Here is a 16,621-nt window from a genome sequence, read left to right on the forward strand (position 1 = left end):
GTTACTAACTCTTAAGGTTCGTTGCTTCATGAAGAATGAAATTGGATTCTATTTTCTTTAGAGCAAAGTTTTTCTTCTTCTTTTTAATTTTCAAAATTAAAACATAATGTAGAATAGACTTGTAGCTTCTCTAGAGAAGCTCAGAGCCACTCCTCAATTGAGATCTCCTTTTTATTAAACACCCAAAAAATCTTGTCTAGCTAAATGATGTCCTTATAAGAGATATCTTCCAAGTTCTCAATTATAGATTTGAATTAAACTTCTAGTTGGTTCAATAATGTAGGACCTACTTCTACTTCTTCAATGCTTGACATATGGGACCAATCCTACAAGAATGATCAAATTTATTTTGTATGAGCAATACTTCAAATGAACTCTTCTTATTTCCACACTTTGTCATTTTGTCCAAAAGGCAGTGACATTTCCTATTGGACTAGGCATATCCTATGTTTCCTCCTCGCTTTCATGGTTTGGCTTAAGATGGACTATCCTTAGTTTTTTGTTTTTGATTACTATGTTTCACTTGTTATCAATGTCATGCACACGTTTTTCATCTAATAACTTGTATAGCTTTTGCACATAACATCTAACTTAATCAAATTTTACAGAGAAGGCCTCTTGAGTCCAAACTTTACTTCTGCACCAAGAATTTATGTAGATTACATGAATTTCAATGTAGAGCTTAGTTACAAGGCCATGACTAAAACTTAAGCTGAATAGGAGGCATACAATTATTGACACAAGGGCACATAGATCATAGCATATATTTCTTATATTTCCTTTTATAGTTACTTGATTTGTTGTTCTTCTAATGTCAACACCATCAAGTATGATTGTCAAATTGGGTTTGTAGGCTTAAAATAGAATCCTTCATTTCATCCATTTTTTGTAGAGATTCCTACAACTTCTCCATTATCTAAGCACTTCCCTTATTTAATGAAATTTTCAAATCCAAAATCTCTTTAATCCTTTTATGTAGAATAGCAACTTCAATCACTTTAATTTCTTTTGCTTCATCTACTTCGTTTATTTTGCATTTAACCTTCTAAAGTTTGATTGATATTTTTTAATTACATGGCATCAACGTTTTTTGTTTCTTTGTAGACATCTACAATAGAAAATTTGGACTAAATCTCTAGATTAGCATTAAGTAGCTATTGATTTAGAGATTTTATTGAAGCTTGTATCTCTTTCACAATTCTTCTCACATTGGTAAGAATAGAATCATTTGTTCAATTACTACATTCTATGTTTCTATAATATGAAAAAATGATGCTAGACTAACATGTGCATTAACCTAAGTTCAATTCCCTATCCGCATACAACATTAGAGGTGTGAGTGGATTTTTTTTGTTGTCCGTGAGGAAGAACCGCACTATCCTAGACTGACACTTTTGTTTGTTGTAATGTGTGTCGGTCTTTCCAACTGATCACTTGAATCCCTCTGAAGATTTGCCAAATTCTTATGAAATTTAGTTGATGGAAAAATAGAATGAGGCTTGAGGTATTTAATGTGAAATTAATATCATAAGTTGGAGTTTTGGTCCATATCTATGGTAAGCTAATTTTCTAGAGATTAGTACAATGAACTAATTGAACTAAATAGCTAATCTAATTATATCATTTTTTAAAAGTTTATGGAATGAATAAAAATAATTAATAGAAACTAAAGACTATTTGTGTAAGGAGGTTCTTGTTCAAGTTGATAGGTTTCTTTACTTTGAAAAAGCTTTGGTTAGTGAAGATGCCAAAGAAATTGGATGAAATTTCATATATCAATTATAAAAGATTTGTTTTTATTGTAGAAAAGAATTTTGAAGAATAACAATTAGATATTAGAAAAAATCAATTAAGAAATAAGAATCTAAATAAAAAGAAACTTGAATTAAAAAACATAAAAATCAAAGAAATTACAGAAAAATTCATATATATACAAACTTTTCGATATGAATCTTTTGAAATAAAAAAATATTTGAAAATATTCAATTATAAAATAGAGATGATTTCTCTTACATAAATCTGATGCATGTTAATCTTGTGCTCCAACCTGCAAAATTCATGGATTAAGGGAACCAATTAAGTGGGCAAAATACAACATACCATGTAGTGTCAATTCTTCAAAATCAACATTAGACATAATGATTAATCACGGCCACTTCCAATTTACGTGTCCATCTCCTTCATCGAGATCATAAGAGAGCACAAATGAAATGTCTATGTAACAAACAGAATGCACTCTAATTTGAGAGTTTACTACAATTATTAATTAAATTGAAAATCACAATACTACTGTCAAATCAGAATACATACTGTATAGGCAACATCAGAATACTACTGTCTAATCAGAATACATACTGTATAGACGTTGCCACATAAATATCCATTTACCACACAATATAACCAAACACCAAAGGATGTGACCTAATAAACTAATAACAGAACCACTGTTATGCAAGATAATTTGTCTAGCATTCCTGAATGTGCAAATACCAAGGGCTATGTAGCCGTAGTCTACGAATCTTTTACTTATAGATTATTTTTGAGCTATTCATCGCCCTTTACCGAATGCACAATCCATTCTAACTGTCCTAAATTGGAAGAAGCTTTGTTTATATGCAACTTGCTTCATTTCTTATTGCAGCGACACTCATCTCTTTCCATAGACAGCTTGATCGCTCAAGTCCCAATAACCAAACAAAAGAGAACGTTTAATTTATGTGAAAAATCTTTATTGACTAGATTAAAAACAAGCATTATCCAGTATTAATGACATTTATGATATGCATAAAGAAAGTGGAAGTTTCCTGAGTGGGGATCATTTTCCACATCTTTATTGACTAAAGCCAAGCGTTATCCAGCATTAATGACATTTATGATATGCATAAAGAACGTGGAAGTTTCTTGAGAGGGGATTTTTTGATATGCATAAAGAAAGTGGAAGTTTCCTGAGTGGGAATCGTTTTATCGGCTATGGAAGTCTACTTTCCGCGTCTAATAATCAACAAATGTTAGGTAGTTGACCAGAGAATTGAAACAGTAACATTTAAAGGCTTGAAAGCTGCAGTAGTAATGGAACCCACTGAGGAAATAAGATCATACCGCGCATAGTCTTGAAAACCATCAGCTGGCAGCTTATATCCCAAACAATTAATCGACAGACAGTAATGTGCTCAGCACACCATATTATATACTATTAGCTTGACTAGATTGGCATCTAAGTAGCAAGATAAGCACTGGAAAGAAGATATCTCCCGTCATTATATATATTTCTCCTTGTTTATCACTAACCATTAGTCATTGATATCTGCTTCTCTCGACTTGCATACGAGATTAAATAGAATGCAGATATAAGTTAGGGTTTCTCCTTAAGATAGACTGCTGGTAAGAGATTGAGGAGGGCTGCTTCAGAATGCAGAATATGGGTTCCCTAATTCAAATCTCGGGGGCAGCAATCGCACTGGTGGTGATGATAATGTGTGCACCCATTGGAATCAATGCAGTCAGCAGAACTGGAGAAGGGAATGTGGAAGCCCAAGAATTGGTAGATGCTGCTGAGATAGAGAGTATGTGTAGCAGTACTCTTTACCCAGAAAGCTGCATGGCTAGTCTTTCTCCATATTTAACAAGCTCCTCTAAGACTAAGAAGAAAGTCCTTCACATTGCAGTCATGGTGGCCATGAAAGAAGCAAACAGGGCTCATGTCCACGCTTCTGCTTTCTTCAATCAAACCAACAACCGCAATGTAAAAATTGCTGTTGGGGATTGTGTGGAGCTCATCGACATTACCAAAGACCAGCTTAGTAGCTCACTGTGTGTATTAAAAAAGGATGAAATTAGGGAAAGGGAGCATAGCGCAGTAAAGACTTTGCTCAGTGCGGCCATCACTAACATGGAAACGTGCCATGATGGAGTTCTGGAGAAGTCTGATGGGAAATCAGAGGGTGGTCTTATGAAAAGTGTGGAGAGAGTGAAAGTATTCGCCAGTAATTGTCTTGCCATACTGGTGAACTCTGAATCCAGTCAGGTGGACAAACTTGCTTTTCGTTCTGAGCCCATCAATGAAGGGTTTCCTTCGTGGGTTTCTGCAGCGGATCGGAGGATATTGCAAGCCTCTGTAGATGATGTAAATGCGGATGTGGTGGTGGCTGCTGATGGATCTGGTAAGTTCAAAACAATCACGGAAGCCATTAACGCGGCTCCAGTGAAAAGCAACAAGAGGTACGTGATCAAGGTGAAAAAGGGCACTTATAAGGAGAATGTCGAAGTGGGGAAGACAAAGACGAACATACTGCTAATAGGTGAAGGCATGGATAGAACAATTGTGACTGCGAGCAAAAACGTCGTAGATGGTTCCACCACTTTCAACTCTGCCACGTTCGGTAAGTACAGACTACTAAACACAGATCTGGTTTTGCTACATGACTTCATTTATTGTGATATTGGCATTTGTGCATTTTCAGCCAGTCAGCTCACCTGTCAATGTTTTATCTGTAAAATTGGTGCAGATAACCTACCTGACTATCCATTTCATCTAGATCCCACACAGCAAATGACAGATCTTAGGTTATCCAATTCATATATTCAAATTGTGCACTTGAATCTAGAATCTTGTATTTAGTTATTTAGTTTGGATGTGGCTTATTTTCAGCTCTATAAAATGTTTGGAGTTCTTAGTGCTTAGTCTAATCTAGTTGTGAAATCATGTTGTCCTTTTATTGTTGGAGTGCTCCACCGCTAAGCTATCGACCTATCTTTAATACAGATGGACTTATTTCCAACAATACACACTTTACATAAGTATCATATACACAATCTTATGATAAATATAATCTATAGATAGATAGGGATTTATACATTCATATTAGCTATGTGTTTCATTTATTCAGTATTTTTCATGCTCTCATATCTACTGTTGTCTATAACATATATATTCAAATAAAGTAATTGTCAATGGGTCTTTGGTCTGCTTGTGAAGTTGAATGGTTCTTAATGAGCCCACTAGAAAAAAAGTCTTGCTAAGTGCAAGGTTCCAACATTATAAGAGATAAATAAGTCTGGGATCATGCCCTGGGGTGAATTTGGTGGAATGGATACTCCTCGCTCTTTGACCCTTAGCCAAAAAGATTAAACCTATGACTCATTCTCCCATAACTACATATCAATGGATTTGTATCTATTAAAAAATGTAGTTTAGATCTCAACTAGGAATGCTTTCATTTTATAATTTGTTCATGCCAATAGATATTAGCCCTTATTTTGGTGTATTTTTCATTTATTGTATACAGAATGTTTGAATCTCTACTATCTGCATCATTATTTTGTTTCAGTAAAGCAACTCTGTTGACTTGTGTTTCGTTAAATGTAGCTGTGGTGGGAAAGGGATTCATGGCCCAAGATATAGCCTTCGTCAACACTGCCGGTCCAGACAAGCATCAAGCAGTAGCTCTTCGAGTTGGATCCGACCAGTCAGTCTTCTACCGTTGCAAGATCCAAGCATACCAAGACACACTGTACACACATTCACTTCGTCAATTTTACAGGGAATGCACAATTTTAGGCACTGTGGACTTCATATTCGGCAACTCTGCAGTTGTACTCCAGAGCTGCACTATTCTGCCAAGAAAACCAGGGCAAAACCAAAAGAATGCAATAACGGCACAAGGGAGAACCGATCCCAACCAAAATACAGGGATCTCCATTCACAACTGCAACATCAAGGCAGATTCGGACCTTGCTCCTGTACAGAGGTCATTCCCAACATACATGGGAAGGCCATGGAAGGAATACTCAAGAACTGTATACATGCAATCTTCTTTGAGTGACGTTATTAATCCTGCTGGTTGGCTAGAGTGGTCTGGGGATTTTGCATTGAAAACCTTGTACTATGGGGAGTACAAGAATACTGGAGCTGGATCTGCAACGAGGAACAGAGTGAAATGGGCTGGGTTTCATGTTATAAAAACCTCTGCGGAGGCCATTAAATTTACAGTAGGTGAACTTATACAAGGCGACGAATGGCTGCAGGCATATGGCGTTGATTTCATTGACGGACTGACAAGTTGAAACAAAAGCTTACCTTGAATTTTATCTCTTTTCTTCGTACTGTTTAACCTACTTAGATATAACCGGGGTACCTCTGGATCTAATGCACAAATTAGTTGTATCTCCTTGCTAGATCATGGAGAAATCTAACTTTTCTGCTCTGTTTTAACTGGTTCTACAGTGGGAAAGGTAAATAAATAAATAAGAATTAGTACCTGTCTTCTGTAGTGGCATGTTGGGCCTCTAAAATATGTTGTTTGATCTTGTGGGACCTCTATTGTGCATTGTGGAGTGAAATATTCAAATAAAAAAATGGTGGTATCCTTCATCAGATTTAGAAATGCATTTCCAGTTGCCATATATCTTACAGTTGTAAGTGGATGGATGGATATGCTGGTCTATTAGCTTGGCACTGCAACTTTTTTGAATGGGGCAGTTCTATATAGCGTGGGTAAATTGACCAATTTCTGTATGTAGCAATAACAATTATGTTCTTCCACATTTAACCGCTTAATAATCATATTTAAAAATAATTAGTATATGATAATTAAAAGTTCATTAAAATATTTCATTTGTATCAATAGTCATTTATTTGTGTATCTAATAGTTAAGATTTTAATATTTAATAAAAAGAATTGTACAACTTTATTGGTAATCATAGTGTGCTGTTATTTGAGTAATTGTGCATAAGTATTGATAAATGTATTTATTAAAGGAATATGGATTGGAGGAATTGTGAACATTTTTTGGTGGTTGTAACATATGATTATTAAGAATCCATAAATAGGTACCCGGGATCACTTCTAAATGACTATTTTTTTAGCTTTGTACATATAATGAATCCTCTCACATTCTTCATAAATACCTATAAGTTGAAATTTGACGTACTATTTAGGAGCTTAGGGTGTGCAAAGTTAGAGTAGAAAACTAATAGATCTTTTCTCCAATCAATTGTATCATATGATTGAGACTCTTTTCTTCGAATATGTTTGAGATATAATAATCACAATATTTTCAATAAACAATAAATAATAGACTTAATATTTCTCTTTCCACATCAAAATACTTTATATTGTATTTTTAATATTTATTCTTATGATTATGTATTATTAGAATTAAGTCATTCTAATTAAATTTTATTAACAACTATCACTTATATTTAAAGTATATTATATATGTCAAATCATACTTGTCAATCTTAACCCAAATCATGGAAGGGATGACGACATGGAATATGCCTAATCCAATAGTGAATGTTATTTTTTTCCCAAAATGACAAAGTGTAAAAAGAAGAAGAGTTCACAGTCTTTTCCATACAAAAGAAAATTGATCATTCTTGTAAGATTGGTCTCATATCTCAAGTATTGAAGAAGTAGAAGGTCCTAAGTTATTAGACCAACTAGAAGTTTGAGCAAAATATCTCCTATAAAGACACCATTTAGCTAGACAAGATTTAATAAAAAAGAGATCCCAACTGAGGAGGAGTGGCAATCACTTTGACCTTCTCTAGAGAAACTATAAATCTGTTCTACATTGTTTTTTTAATTAATAGATCTTTGGTCCAATCATGAAATCAAAGATTCTCAACAATAGAGCTTTCCCACTTTCTTTAATTTGGGTTCTTATTTTCATATATACACACTTTTTTATTTTCCTCTTTGACTGCAATCCTCTAATTCATTTATTATATTTTCATATTTATTATACTTGATTCCAATTCAATTATACTCGACCATTTGATGAATTTGAATCAAATGGCCAACAAATGGATGGTTAGTCCATGATAACCAAAGGGTGCCTGCTTATCCAGCCCATCAATACTGACAATAATACGAACAATTGAGGAGGTTCTGCATCTATCGCACCATTTGTTTGGTATCATGAGTAGTGTCGGTTCTGTGGCGGGTCTATCTCTTTCCACTCATGTGGCAATGAATAAACAAATATACATCATCTCATGAAGTTTACGTGGCATACTTTACATGCCATAGAAACTGTCAATCTCTTAAGTCTTTCTTGATGCTGATATTCATTTACACCCTTCAATTTGCATTCTCGGACATCTTCTCTATTTTGTCAGGTTGGCACCATTGGTGAAGAATCTATGTAGAAACCTACAGTCCCTAAATTCGTTTAGTTAGCAAATAGTTTTAACACTTTGGTGGCACAATGAAGCCAGTGCATCAAAATGTTTTCAGAAAATGCCAAAATTCTAACTGATCCACCTGCTTCTCCTTCACAATAGCAATATTCTTCATGGCAGACTAAAATCATTTTAAAAGAACAGCTGCAGAGCAGCAAAGTTCCTGTCAAAGAATGTGAGGAGTTTGTCTGCTAGTGGATTGTAGCAATATTCTTCATGGCAGACTAAAATCATTTTAAAAGAACAGCTGCAGAGCAGCAAAGTTCCTGTCAAAGAATGTGAGGAGTTTGTCTGCTAGTGGATTGTCTTGTTTTATTGTTACAAATATTCTTATTTTCCTCTTCTCAACACACAAAAACAAATACATGTAATAATTGCAGGTTACAAAGCACATGAGTAGCTTCATAGAGTACTGACACTAGGTCATTAGTTGCAAGAAGCAGGTCTGTAAGCTTGTCAGATCGCATTTGCTAGTGTATTTTGAGCTTGTACCAAAATGGGAGCATTGGAATAGGGTATGAAAATTCAGCAAAGCATCAAGGATACAAGAACATCATCAAATGTTGTGTGAAGGAATGCAATGATTGTAAGAGAGACCCAAATTGGATTTGTTGAAAAGGGCTTAGAAAATTTTAAGCAAATGCAATTGATAGGTGTAATGCAGTTTGCGCAATGTTGGTTAGTATACTTTTTTAGTATGCAAAATGGGAGCTATGGAATATGGTGTTGAGATCAATCAAAGCATAAAAAATTGGAGTGGAAATATACCTAAATCTTTAGCAATTTGTTCTTAAGAATGAAAGGCTTTGACATCTCAAATTCTATGTTGCAAAATAGGAAATAGAGCTAAATTTTTTTAGCAATCTGCACTAAAATGGGTGACTTGAAATCTAATGAGAGTAGGTGCACTTAATGAGTGGCTTTGCTGGCTAAATCATAAGACTCTAAACAAGTGAAAGATGAGACATTCAATAAACAAATTGCATTTACAAATTAAGTAACGAATTTAGGTAATTTAGTCTAGAATGCACATAAAGCTTTTAGGGCTTAGACAAATTTTGTATAGTTGAAGCTGAAACTATTGTGAAACAAACTCATTAAATATATAATAGTTGTAGATGATTTAAGGTAGACTACCCAAAAAAGGTTTCATGCCACAGACAAATGTAATGCAGTTCAAGCTGAAACTATAATGAAAGAAACTCAATGGAAATGAAGAAACTATATAACCAATGAAATGTAATGCACAGGAGAGGATAAAGTTACAATGCAAATGTGCCAACTTTTGAGATAATAGGCAAGAAAATTGTAACATATATTTCATTCCATAGTAATATATTGGGTTTTGATTATTCAAACTGAACTGAGTATCAATATGAAGTTTTACATAATAAAGTTGACATCGTGAGTTTGAAAGGTGAAGAATAAAAACATATTCTATTTACATAGACAAAAATGTAGTTCAGATTCCTAAAAGTGCTATGCAAAATAATAGATTAAAGGTTTTGTATTACAAAGTGCTTACGGTTTAACAATGTGAACAATAGTGTTGTTCACAACTAATGTGAATGTGTCATAGATTTGCAATTTGTACAACATATATGCCATTGGTGAAATGCCTTGTTGGTATTGTTCATATGTTATTTTTGTTATTTCTAGGAAATTTTGTTTAAGAATAGATCTTCTTGTAGAGAGAGATCAATACTGTCTCCTTGTGTATGTAGGTACATATTATATTGTGATGGTAGGAGGGTTGTGTGGCTTTATTGCAAAATGTGCAATGGATAGGGTCTATGTCAATAGTAGTGTCAAATGAAAATGACTGGTGGCATGTTCTACAATAGATCTCATAAGTATATACATTAATAGGATTAAAAAAGATGAGGAACTCTGCACATTGACATATCAGCGACCATTGCCCATACTAGAGCAATAACTGCAACATGGTTGGCAAGCCTCCATTCGGTAGGGAAGCATCTGCACATAACCACCCATGGGAATTGGTATTGGGCAAAAGAGCTGCTAGAGCAAAGAAGAGGGAGGCTAGGGTCGTGGAACAATCAAGTATGTGGGTGATCCCCATCACTTCTTGAATCGCCGACTGCGCCACCAAAGCAAACAACATACCATTGGGTTTTCAAGAAAATTCTCCAGGCCCCGGACATCCCCTTCAAAAGCCAGAGCAGTATACCCATCCAGATACCTACAAAGTGGAGGGTTATGGAAGACCAGCTAAGAATGGAGGAAGGGAATTTCCATTTCATGGCCCCAAATTTGCCAAATCATTGCCGGTCTCAAAGCTCGGGAACTCGCTCCATCATGTTGCAAGGAGAGAGGGTGCCCTAACAGCGACAAAACCTGGCCTAGAGTTCATCAAAATTATGAACCCCAGAGAAGCAATGGATTTAAATAAATATTGCAGAGGGCACCGACACTTTGCGAAATGGGGAGGGAGTAATCAGCCACTTTGAATATGGTAATAAGATTCACCCCTAATCCTTCAACCAGTAAAACATTTTTCAAGGATCCAAATGTCACATTAATAGTCCTTGATCCTAATACAACAAGTTTCATTTTATTTCCATTAATATTTTCTTGATCTGAATTCTTCTCCTCATAGAAATCAATAAACAAATATCTATCTCTAGTCATATGAAATGATGCTTTTGAATCTAAAATCCATTCTTTATTAATGTCTAAAGAAAAGTATCCCCCCTTAACACTAAATTCGCTTTTGGGTCTTGCAGTTACCTCCTCATTTGGTTGTTCTTCCTTCTTGAGGGAGATGGCTATGAAGCTATGTCTATCCACCTTGTCATCCTTAAATCTTTCATCCTTGATCTTATATTGCTACCTTTCATTGTCCCTCTTTTTCAAACAAATTTTTTCCATATGATTCTCACCTCCACAATACCTGCAAATAATGGGTTTTCTTCCCACTTGCTTTTTTGCACCATCATTTCTAGAAAAAATTTAGAACCATCATTATTTTAAAATTTATTATTACTCTTCCAATTCTTCTTTCCATCTGGATTTCTATAAAATGATTTTCCCTTAGCTCTGCATATGTATGATTCTTCTTAATATAACCTACTTTAACAAGTTGAACTTCTTCATCTAAAACTGACTTGCAAAATTGATCAAAAGTTTGTTCGGGGGCATTAGGATTTAATTGAATAACTATTTTCCTTGATTCCTTAAATATCTTGTATGGTTGGGGAAGCTTACTTTCAACCATTGCAATCAACTAAAAATCTCTTTTTTGCATATTCAACAACTATTTTCTTCAACTGACCATTTAAATATGTAACTTCATTAAAGTAATCACTCATTTATTCTAAATCACCGCGATCCAAGTTCACCAATTTTTATTCTATAGTAAATATGCTAACAATATTTATATCTTTATAATATTTTTCTAAGTTTTCCCACAACTCTATTGGATCATCAATATCAACAAATCTTCTATTAAGATTAGGGCTCAAAGCTTTACCAATGACACCTCTAACTTGCTCCAACTTGAACCTCCATAGCTCCTTTATTTTTTATTTTTTATTTTTTATTTTCTTTTAAACCTTTTATTTATTTCTTCGGGATTTCAATATTTTCATATATACACACATTTTTATTTTCCTCTTTGACTGAAATCCTCTAGTTCATTTATTATATTTTCATATTTCTTATACTTATCCAATTCAATTATACTCGACCATTTGATGAATTTGAATCAAATGGCCATCAAATGGATGGTTAGTCCATGATAACAAAAGGGGGCCTGCTTATCCAGCCCATCAATACTGACAATAATACGAACAATCGAGGAGGTTCTGCATCTATCCCACCATTTGTTTGTTACCATGAGTAGTGTCGGTTCTGTGGTGGGTCTATCTCTTTCCACTCATGTGGCTACGAATAAACAAATATACATCATCTCATGAAGTTTACGTGGCATACTTTACATGCCATAGAAACTGTCAATCTCTTAAGTCTTTCTTGATGCTGCCATTCATTTACACCCTTCAATTTGCATTCTCGTACTTCTTCTCTATTTTGTCAGTTTGGCACCATTGGTGAAGAGTCTATGTAGTTGGTAGACCAAAGTGGAGGAAGCAATTTCGCATGCAGAATTGATGATTGACTTCCGCACTTCCTTTCCATATTGATTGCATTTATTACGGATATTCTACAACATAAAAAAAAAAATGATATGCTGTTCAGTTTACTTCTTATTCTAACCTTCATTACAATCGATGAATACATTTATTTTTGCATGCATGTGTCTGATGATCTATAGGCACGTTCTGATGATTCATATATCCTTAATTCTGAAACAGTTATCAACATCAACGACAGGCATGATGACTGTATTATTACTTTAATGGCAGCAGCCTGAGATAGCAAGGAATATAATGTCACAACTAATTTCACGGGCTCTGTCAGCACCAATCACGTCAAAAAAGATGTGCGCACTAAACATCTCCTCTGCTCCATTTACTACTCTCCCACCTGCAGAACCATCATTTGATGGCAACCTGACATTAAACCCCAAAAAAGAAACCTACAGTCCCTAAATTCGTTTAGTTAGCAAATAGTTTTAACACTTTGGTGGCACAATGAAGCCAGTGCATCAAAATGTTTTCAGAAAATGCCAAAATTCAAACTGATCCACCTACTTTTCCGTCGCAATAGCAATATTCTTCATTGCAGACTAAAGTCATCTTAAAAGGAGGTCAAAGAATGTGAGGACTGTGTTTGTCTGCTAGTCGATTGTCTTGTTTTATTGTTACAAATATTCTTATTTTCCTCTTCACAACACACAGAACAAATACATGTAATAGTTGCAGGTTACAAAGCACATGGATATGCGTTTAGTGAGGTATGGGCCGGGGCCCTCCCTAGCGTTCCCTATGAACGAGTAACTTCGTAGAGTACTGACACTTGGTCGTTAATTGCAAGAAGCACGTCTGTAAGCATGTTAGGTCTCATTTGCTAGCGTACTTTGAGCTTGTATCAAAATGGGAGCATTGGAATAGGGTATGAAAATTCAGCAAAGAACATCATTAAATGTTGTGTGAAGGAATGCAATGATTGTAGGAGAGACCCAAATTGGATTTGTTGAAAAGGGCTTAGAAACTTTTAAGTAAATGGAATTGGTAGGTGTAAATGCAGTTTGCGCAATGTTTGTTAGTGTACCTTCTGTGTATGAAGAATGGGAGCTGTGGAATAGGGTGTTGAGATCAATCAAAGCATAAAGAATTGGAATGGAAATATACCTAATTCTTTAGTAATTTGTTTTTAAGAATGAAAGGATTTGACATCTTAAACTCTATGTCGTAAAATAGGAAATAGAGTTAATAAGTTAGCAATCTGCACTAAAATGGGTCACTTGAAATCTAATGAGAGTTGGTGCACTTAAAGAGTGGCTTTGCTGGCTAAATCTGTGCATAAGACATAAGACTCTAATCAAGTGCATGATGAGACATTTAATAAACAAATTACATTTACAAATCAAGTAATGAATTTAGGTGATTTAGTCAAGATTACACATAAAGCTTTTTTGGGCTTAGACAAATTTAGTATTGTTGAAGCTAAAACTAACGTGAAACAAACTCATTAAGTATGTAATAATTGCAGATGATTTAAGGTAGACTACAAACAAAGGTTTCATGCCACGAACAAATGTTGTGCACTTCAAGTTGAAACTATAATGAAAGAAACTCAATGGAAATGAAGAAACTGTATAACCAATGAAATGCAATGCAAAGAGAAGATAAAGTTACAATGCAAATGTGCCAACTTTTGAGATAACATGCAAGAAAATTGTAACATATATTTCATTCCATTGTAAATATTGGGTTTTCACTATTCAAACTGAATTGAGTATCAATTTGAAGTTTTACATAACAAAGTTGACATTGTGAGTTTGAAAGGTGAAGAATAAAAACATATGTTGTTTAAATAGACAAAAATGTAGTTAAGATTCCTAAAAGTGGTATGCAAAATAATAGATTAAAGGTTTTGTATTACAAAGTACTTGTGGGATAACAATGTGAACAATTGTGATGTTCACAACTAATGTGAATGTCAGATAAATTTGGTTTAAAAATATCTCCTTGTAGAGAGCAATCAATATTTCCTTCTTGCGTATGTAGGTACATATTATATTGTGCTAGTAGGAGGGTTTTGTGGCTTTATTGCAAAATGTGCAATGGATAGGGTTAATGTCAATAGTAGTGTTAATTTCTCAAATGAAAATTAATGGTGGTATGTTCTACAAATGATCTCATAAGGGGGAAAATGAACATTCTTTTCCTTGAGTGTGCTAATTGTAGACACTAAAAATTGGTAAACACCTACATTCTTCATTTTTAACCTAATCGTGTGTATAGTCTTTATTATGCATGCAATCCTGTCTCGCTTTGCCTTTCCCATTTTCTATCCCAATGATATCATTCTCTCCCCATTTTCAGATTATGATATCATTTTTTCCTCAGCTTCATCCTCTTTATATTAGTTCATTCACTTTTTGATTTTGCACAATCGATTTGCCTAAATTTGTCCCGATTAGGTCATTTTGCTCCCATTTTGACCTTGTTGCTTCACCTTTCCAATTTTCTATCTAGACTGTATTGTTTTCTCTCCATTTCGAGTCTGGGATTTCATTTTGTCCCCAACTTCATCTCCTTGGTGTCATTTAATTCCCTTCTCAATCAGATGATGTGAATTTTATCCCAAACCCTACCTTGATTAGGTCATTTTATTTTCTTTTTTAGTCCTATCGCTTCTTGCTTCCCATTTTCTATCTCGTTGGCATCATTTTCTCCCAATTCCAATTTTTTGACATCATTTTGATCTCCTCTCCTACCCCGTGGCTTTACACTCATCCCTTTTTCATTTATTGAGCCACTTTGACCTGGTTTACCCGCATTTACTTAGTTTTAGCCAGTTTGACCTAATTTTCACATTTTCGCTCAATTCTTTTTATTTTTTGTTCGAACCTTTCCGATTCTTCCCAATTTCACCTAATTTGAGCAAAATTGACTTAATTTGACCTAATTAAGGTCTTTGAACGTTAGTTTGATAGAATTTCCATTTTAGGTTTAATTAAATCCCTAATTACTAATTATTCTTCCTAAGCATTTAATCATTCATCATTAACCATCTCCTTTTTAATATTAATTAAATAATTTATATTATTTAATTAATTTTGAAGTCACATTTTAATTAAATAATTTTTATTATTTAATTAAATGTTCAATTTCTATCTCCCTTAATTGAATAATTTATTTAAATTATTTAATTAGATAATTATGTCATCATAATTAAATAAATATATTTATTTAATTAATTATTTGTCTCCTAATTTTCAAAATGGAAACAAATATTTTATTTTTTTATGCGATCTTCCCCAAATCTTCCTAATTTTTGAAAATGAGAAACTAATATCTTCTTTGATTTTCAAAAATCCATCTTTTTGGAAATATTTCATTAATCTTAATTTTAATTAAAAAAATGAGGTATGCATCCTTGAAAATCTGTTTTTTGCTTTTTCTTTTCTTTTTCATTGTCATCTTCATCCTTCCCCGAATGGCAGCTCTATCGTGCACTCAATTAGGGCCATCCATCTAACCAAAAATCTTTTTTATCTTGTCCATCCATTGAGTCCTGAGTTTTCTATAAATTAGGACTTATCTTTCAATTAATTCATTTAGTTTTAACATTGTCATTCTATCGAATTAGCAATTTAACTTTCATGCATTTTTAATCTGGTCAATAATCTAGTAATTAGCATCATCATTTTGTCATTCATTCATGTTCCTATTAAATATCATCTATCTCGTCCTTGATTTCACTTTGTATTTGCATTTGCATGATGAGAGCAACAGATCAAACTTGGAGATGAAAGGAAGAACAACAAAGTTAAATTGAAGAAGCACGCATAGATGATTTGCATCTTAATTTAGGATTCATTGTAGTTATTTTGTTGGTTAGATTGGGATATGTATACACTCAGATTTGGCAATGAATAATTAAATAAATATTTTTTATTTATTTAATGTTAATTCCTCTATTTAATAATTAAATTGAAAAGTTTAATTATTTAATTCATTTTAATATTTATTCTTCTATTAAATAATAAAATTAAAAAGTTTAATTAATTTAATTCAGTTAGTCATTCTTCTAATTCAATCTTATTAAATATTTAATATTTAATCATCCACTATGCATTCTTCTAAAGTCTCCATTAATTAAATAATTCTACAATTATTTAATCTTCTTTTCCACCTCAATTCATCTCCACATCACTCAATCTTGCCAACTCACAATTTTGTGGCTAAACAAATTATTAATCTTCAATTATTAAATAGTCATATTTATCTTCACTTTCCATCTCCTAAATGAAATAATCTGTGTGTACACACATTTTTAACTTTC

At 33.6% G+C, this 16,621-nt stretch overlaps 1 protein-coding gene across 1 annotated transcript; it reads left to right on the forward strand.

Moving 5' to 3' along the window:
- The first annotated feature begins 3,066 nt into the window (after positions 1-3,066).
- Positions 3,067-6,383, forward strand: LOC131035033 (pectinesterase). Its single transcript, XM_057966672.2, has 2 exons — positions 3,067-4,379; positions 5,366-6,383. Exons 1-2 carry the CDS (start codon positions 3,410-3,412, stop codon positions 6,061-6,063), a joined length of 1,668 nt encoding a protein of 555 aa, XP_057822655.2. The 5' UTR covers positions 3,067-3,409; the 3' UTR covers positions 6,064-6,383.
- The last annotated feature ends 10,238 nt before the right edge of the window (positions 6,384-16,621 follow it).

This window comes from Cryptomeria japonica, chromosome 2, assembly GCF_030272615.1.
Source record: "Cryptomeria japonica chromosome 2, Sugi_1.0, whole genome shotgun sequence".
Lineage (NCBI taxonomy): Eukaryota > Viridiplantae > Streptophyta > Pinopsida > Cupressales > Cupressaceae > Cryptomeria > Cryptomeria japonica.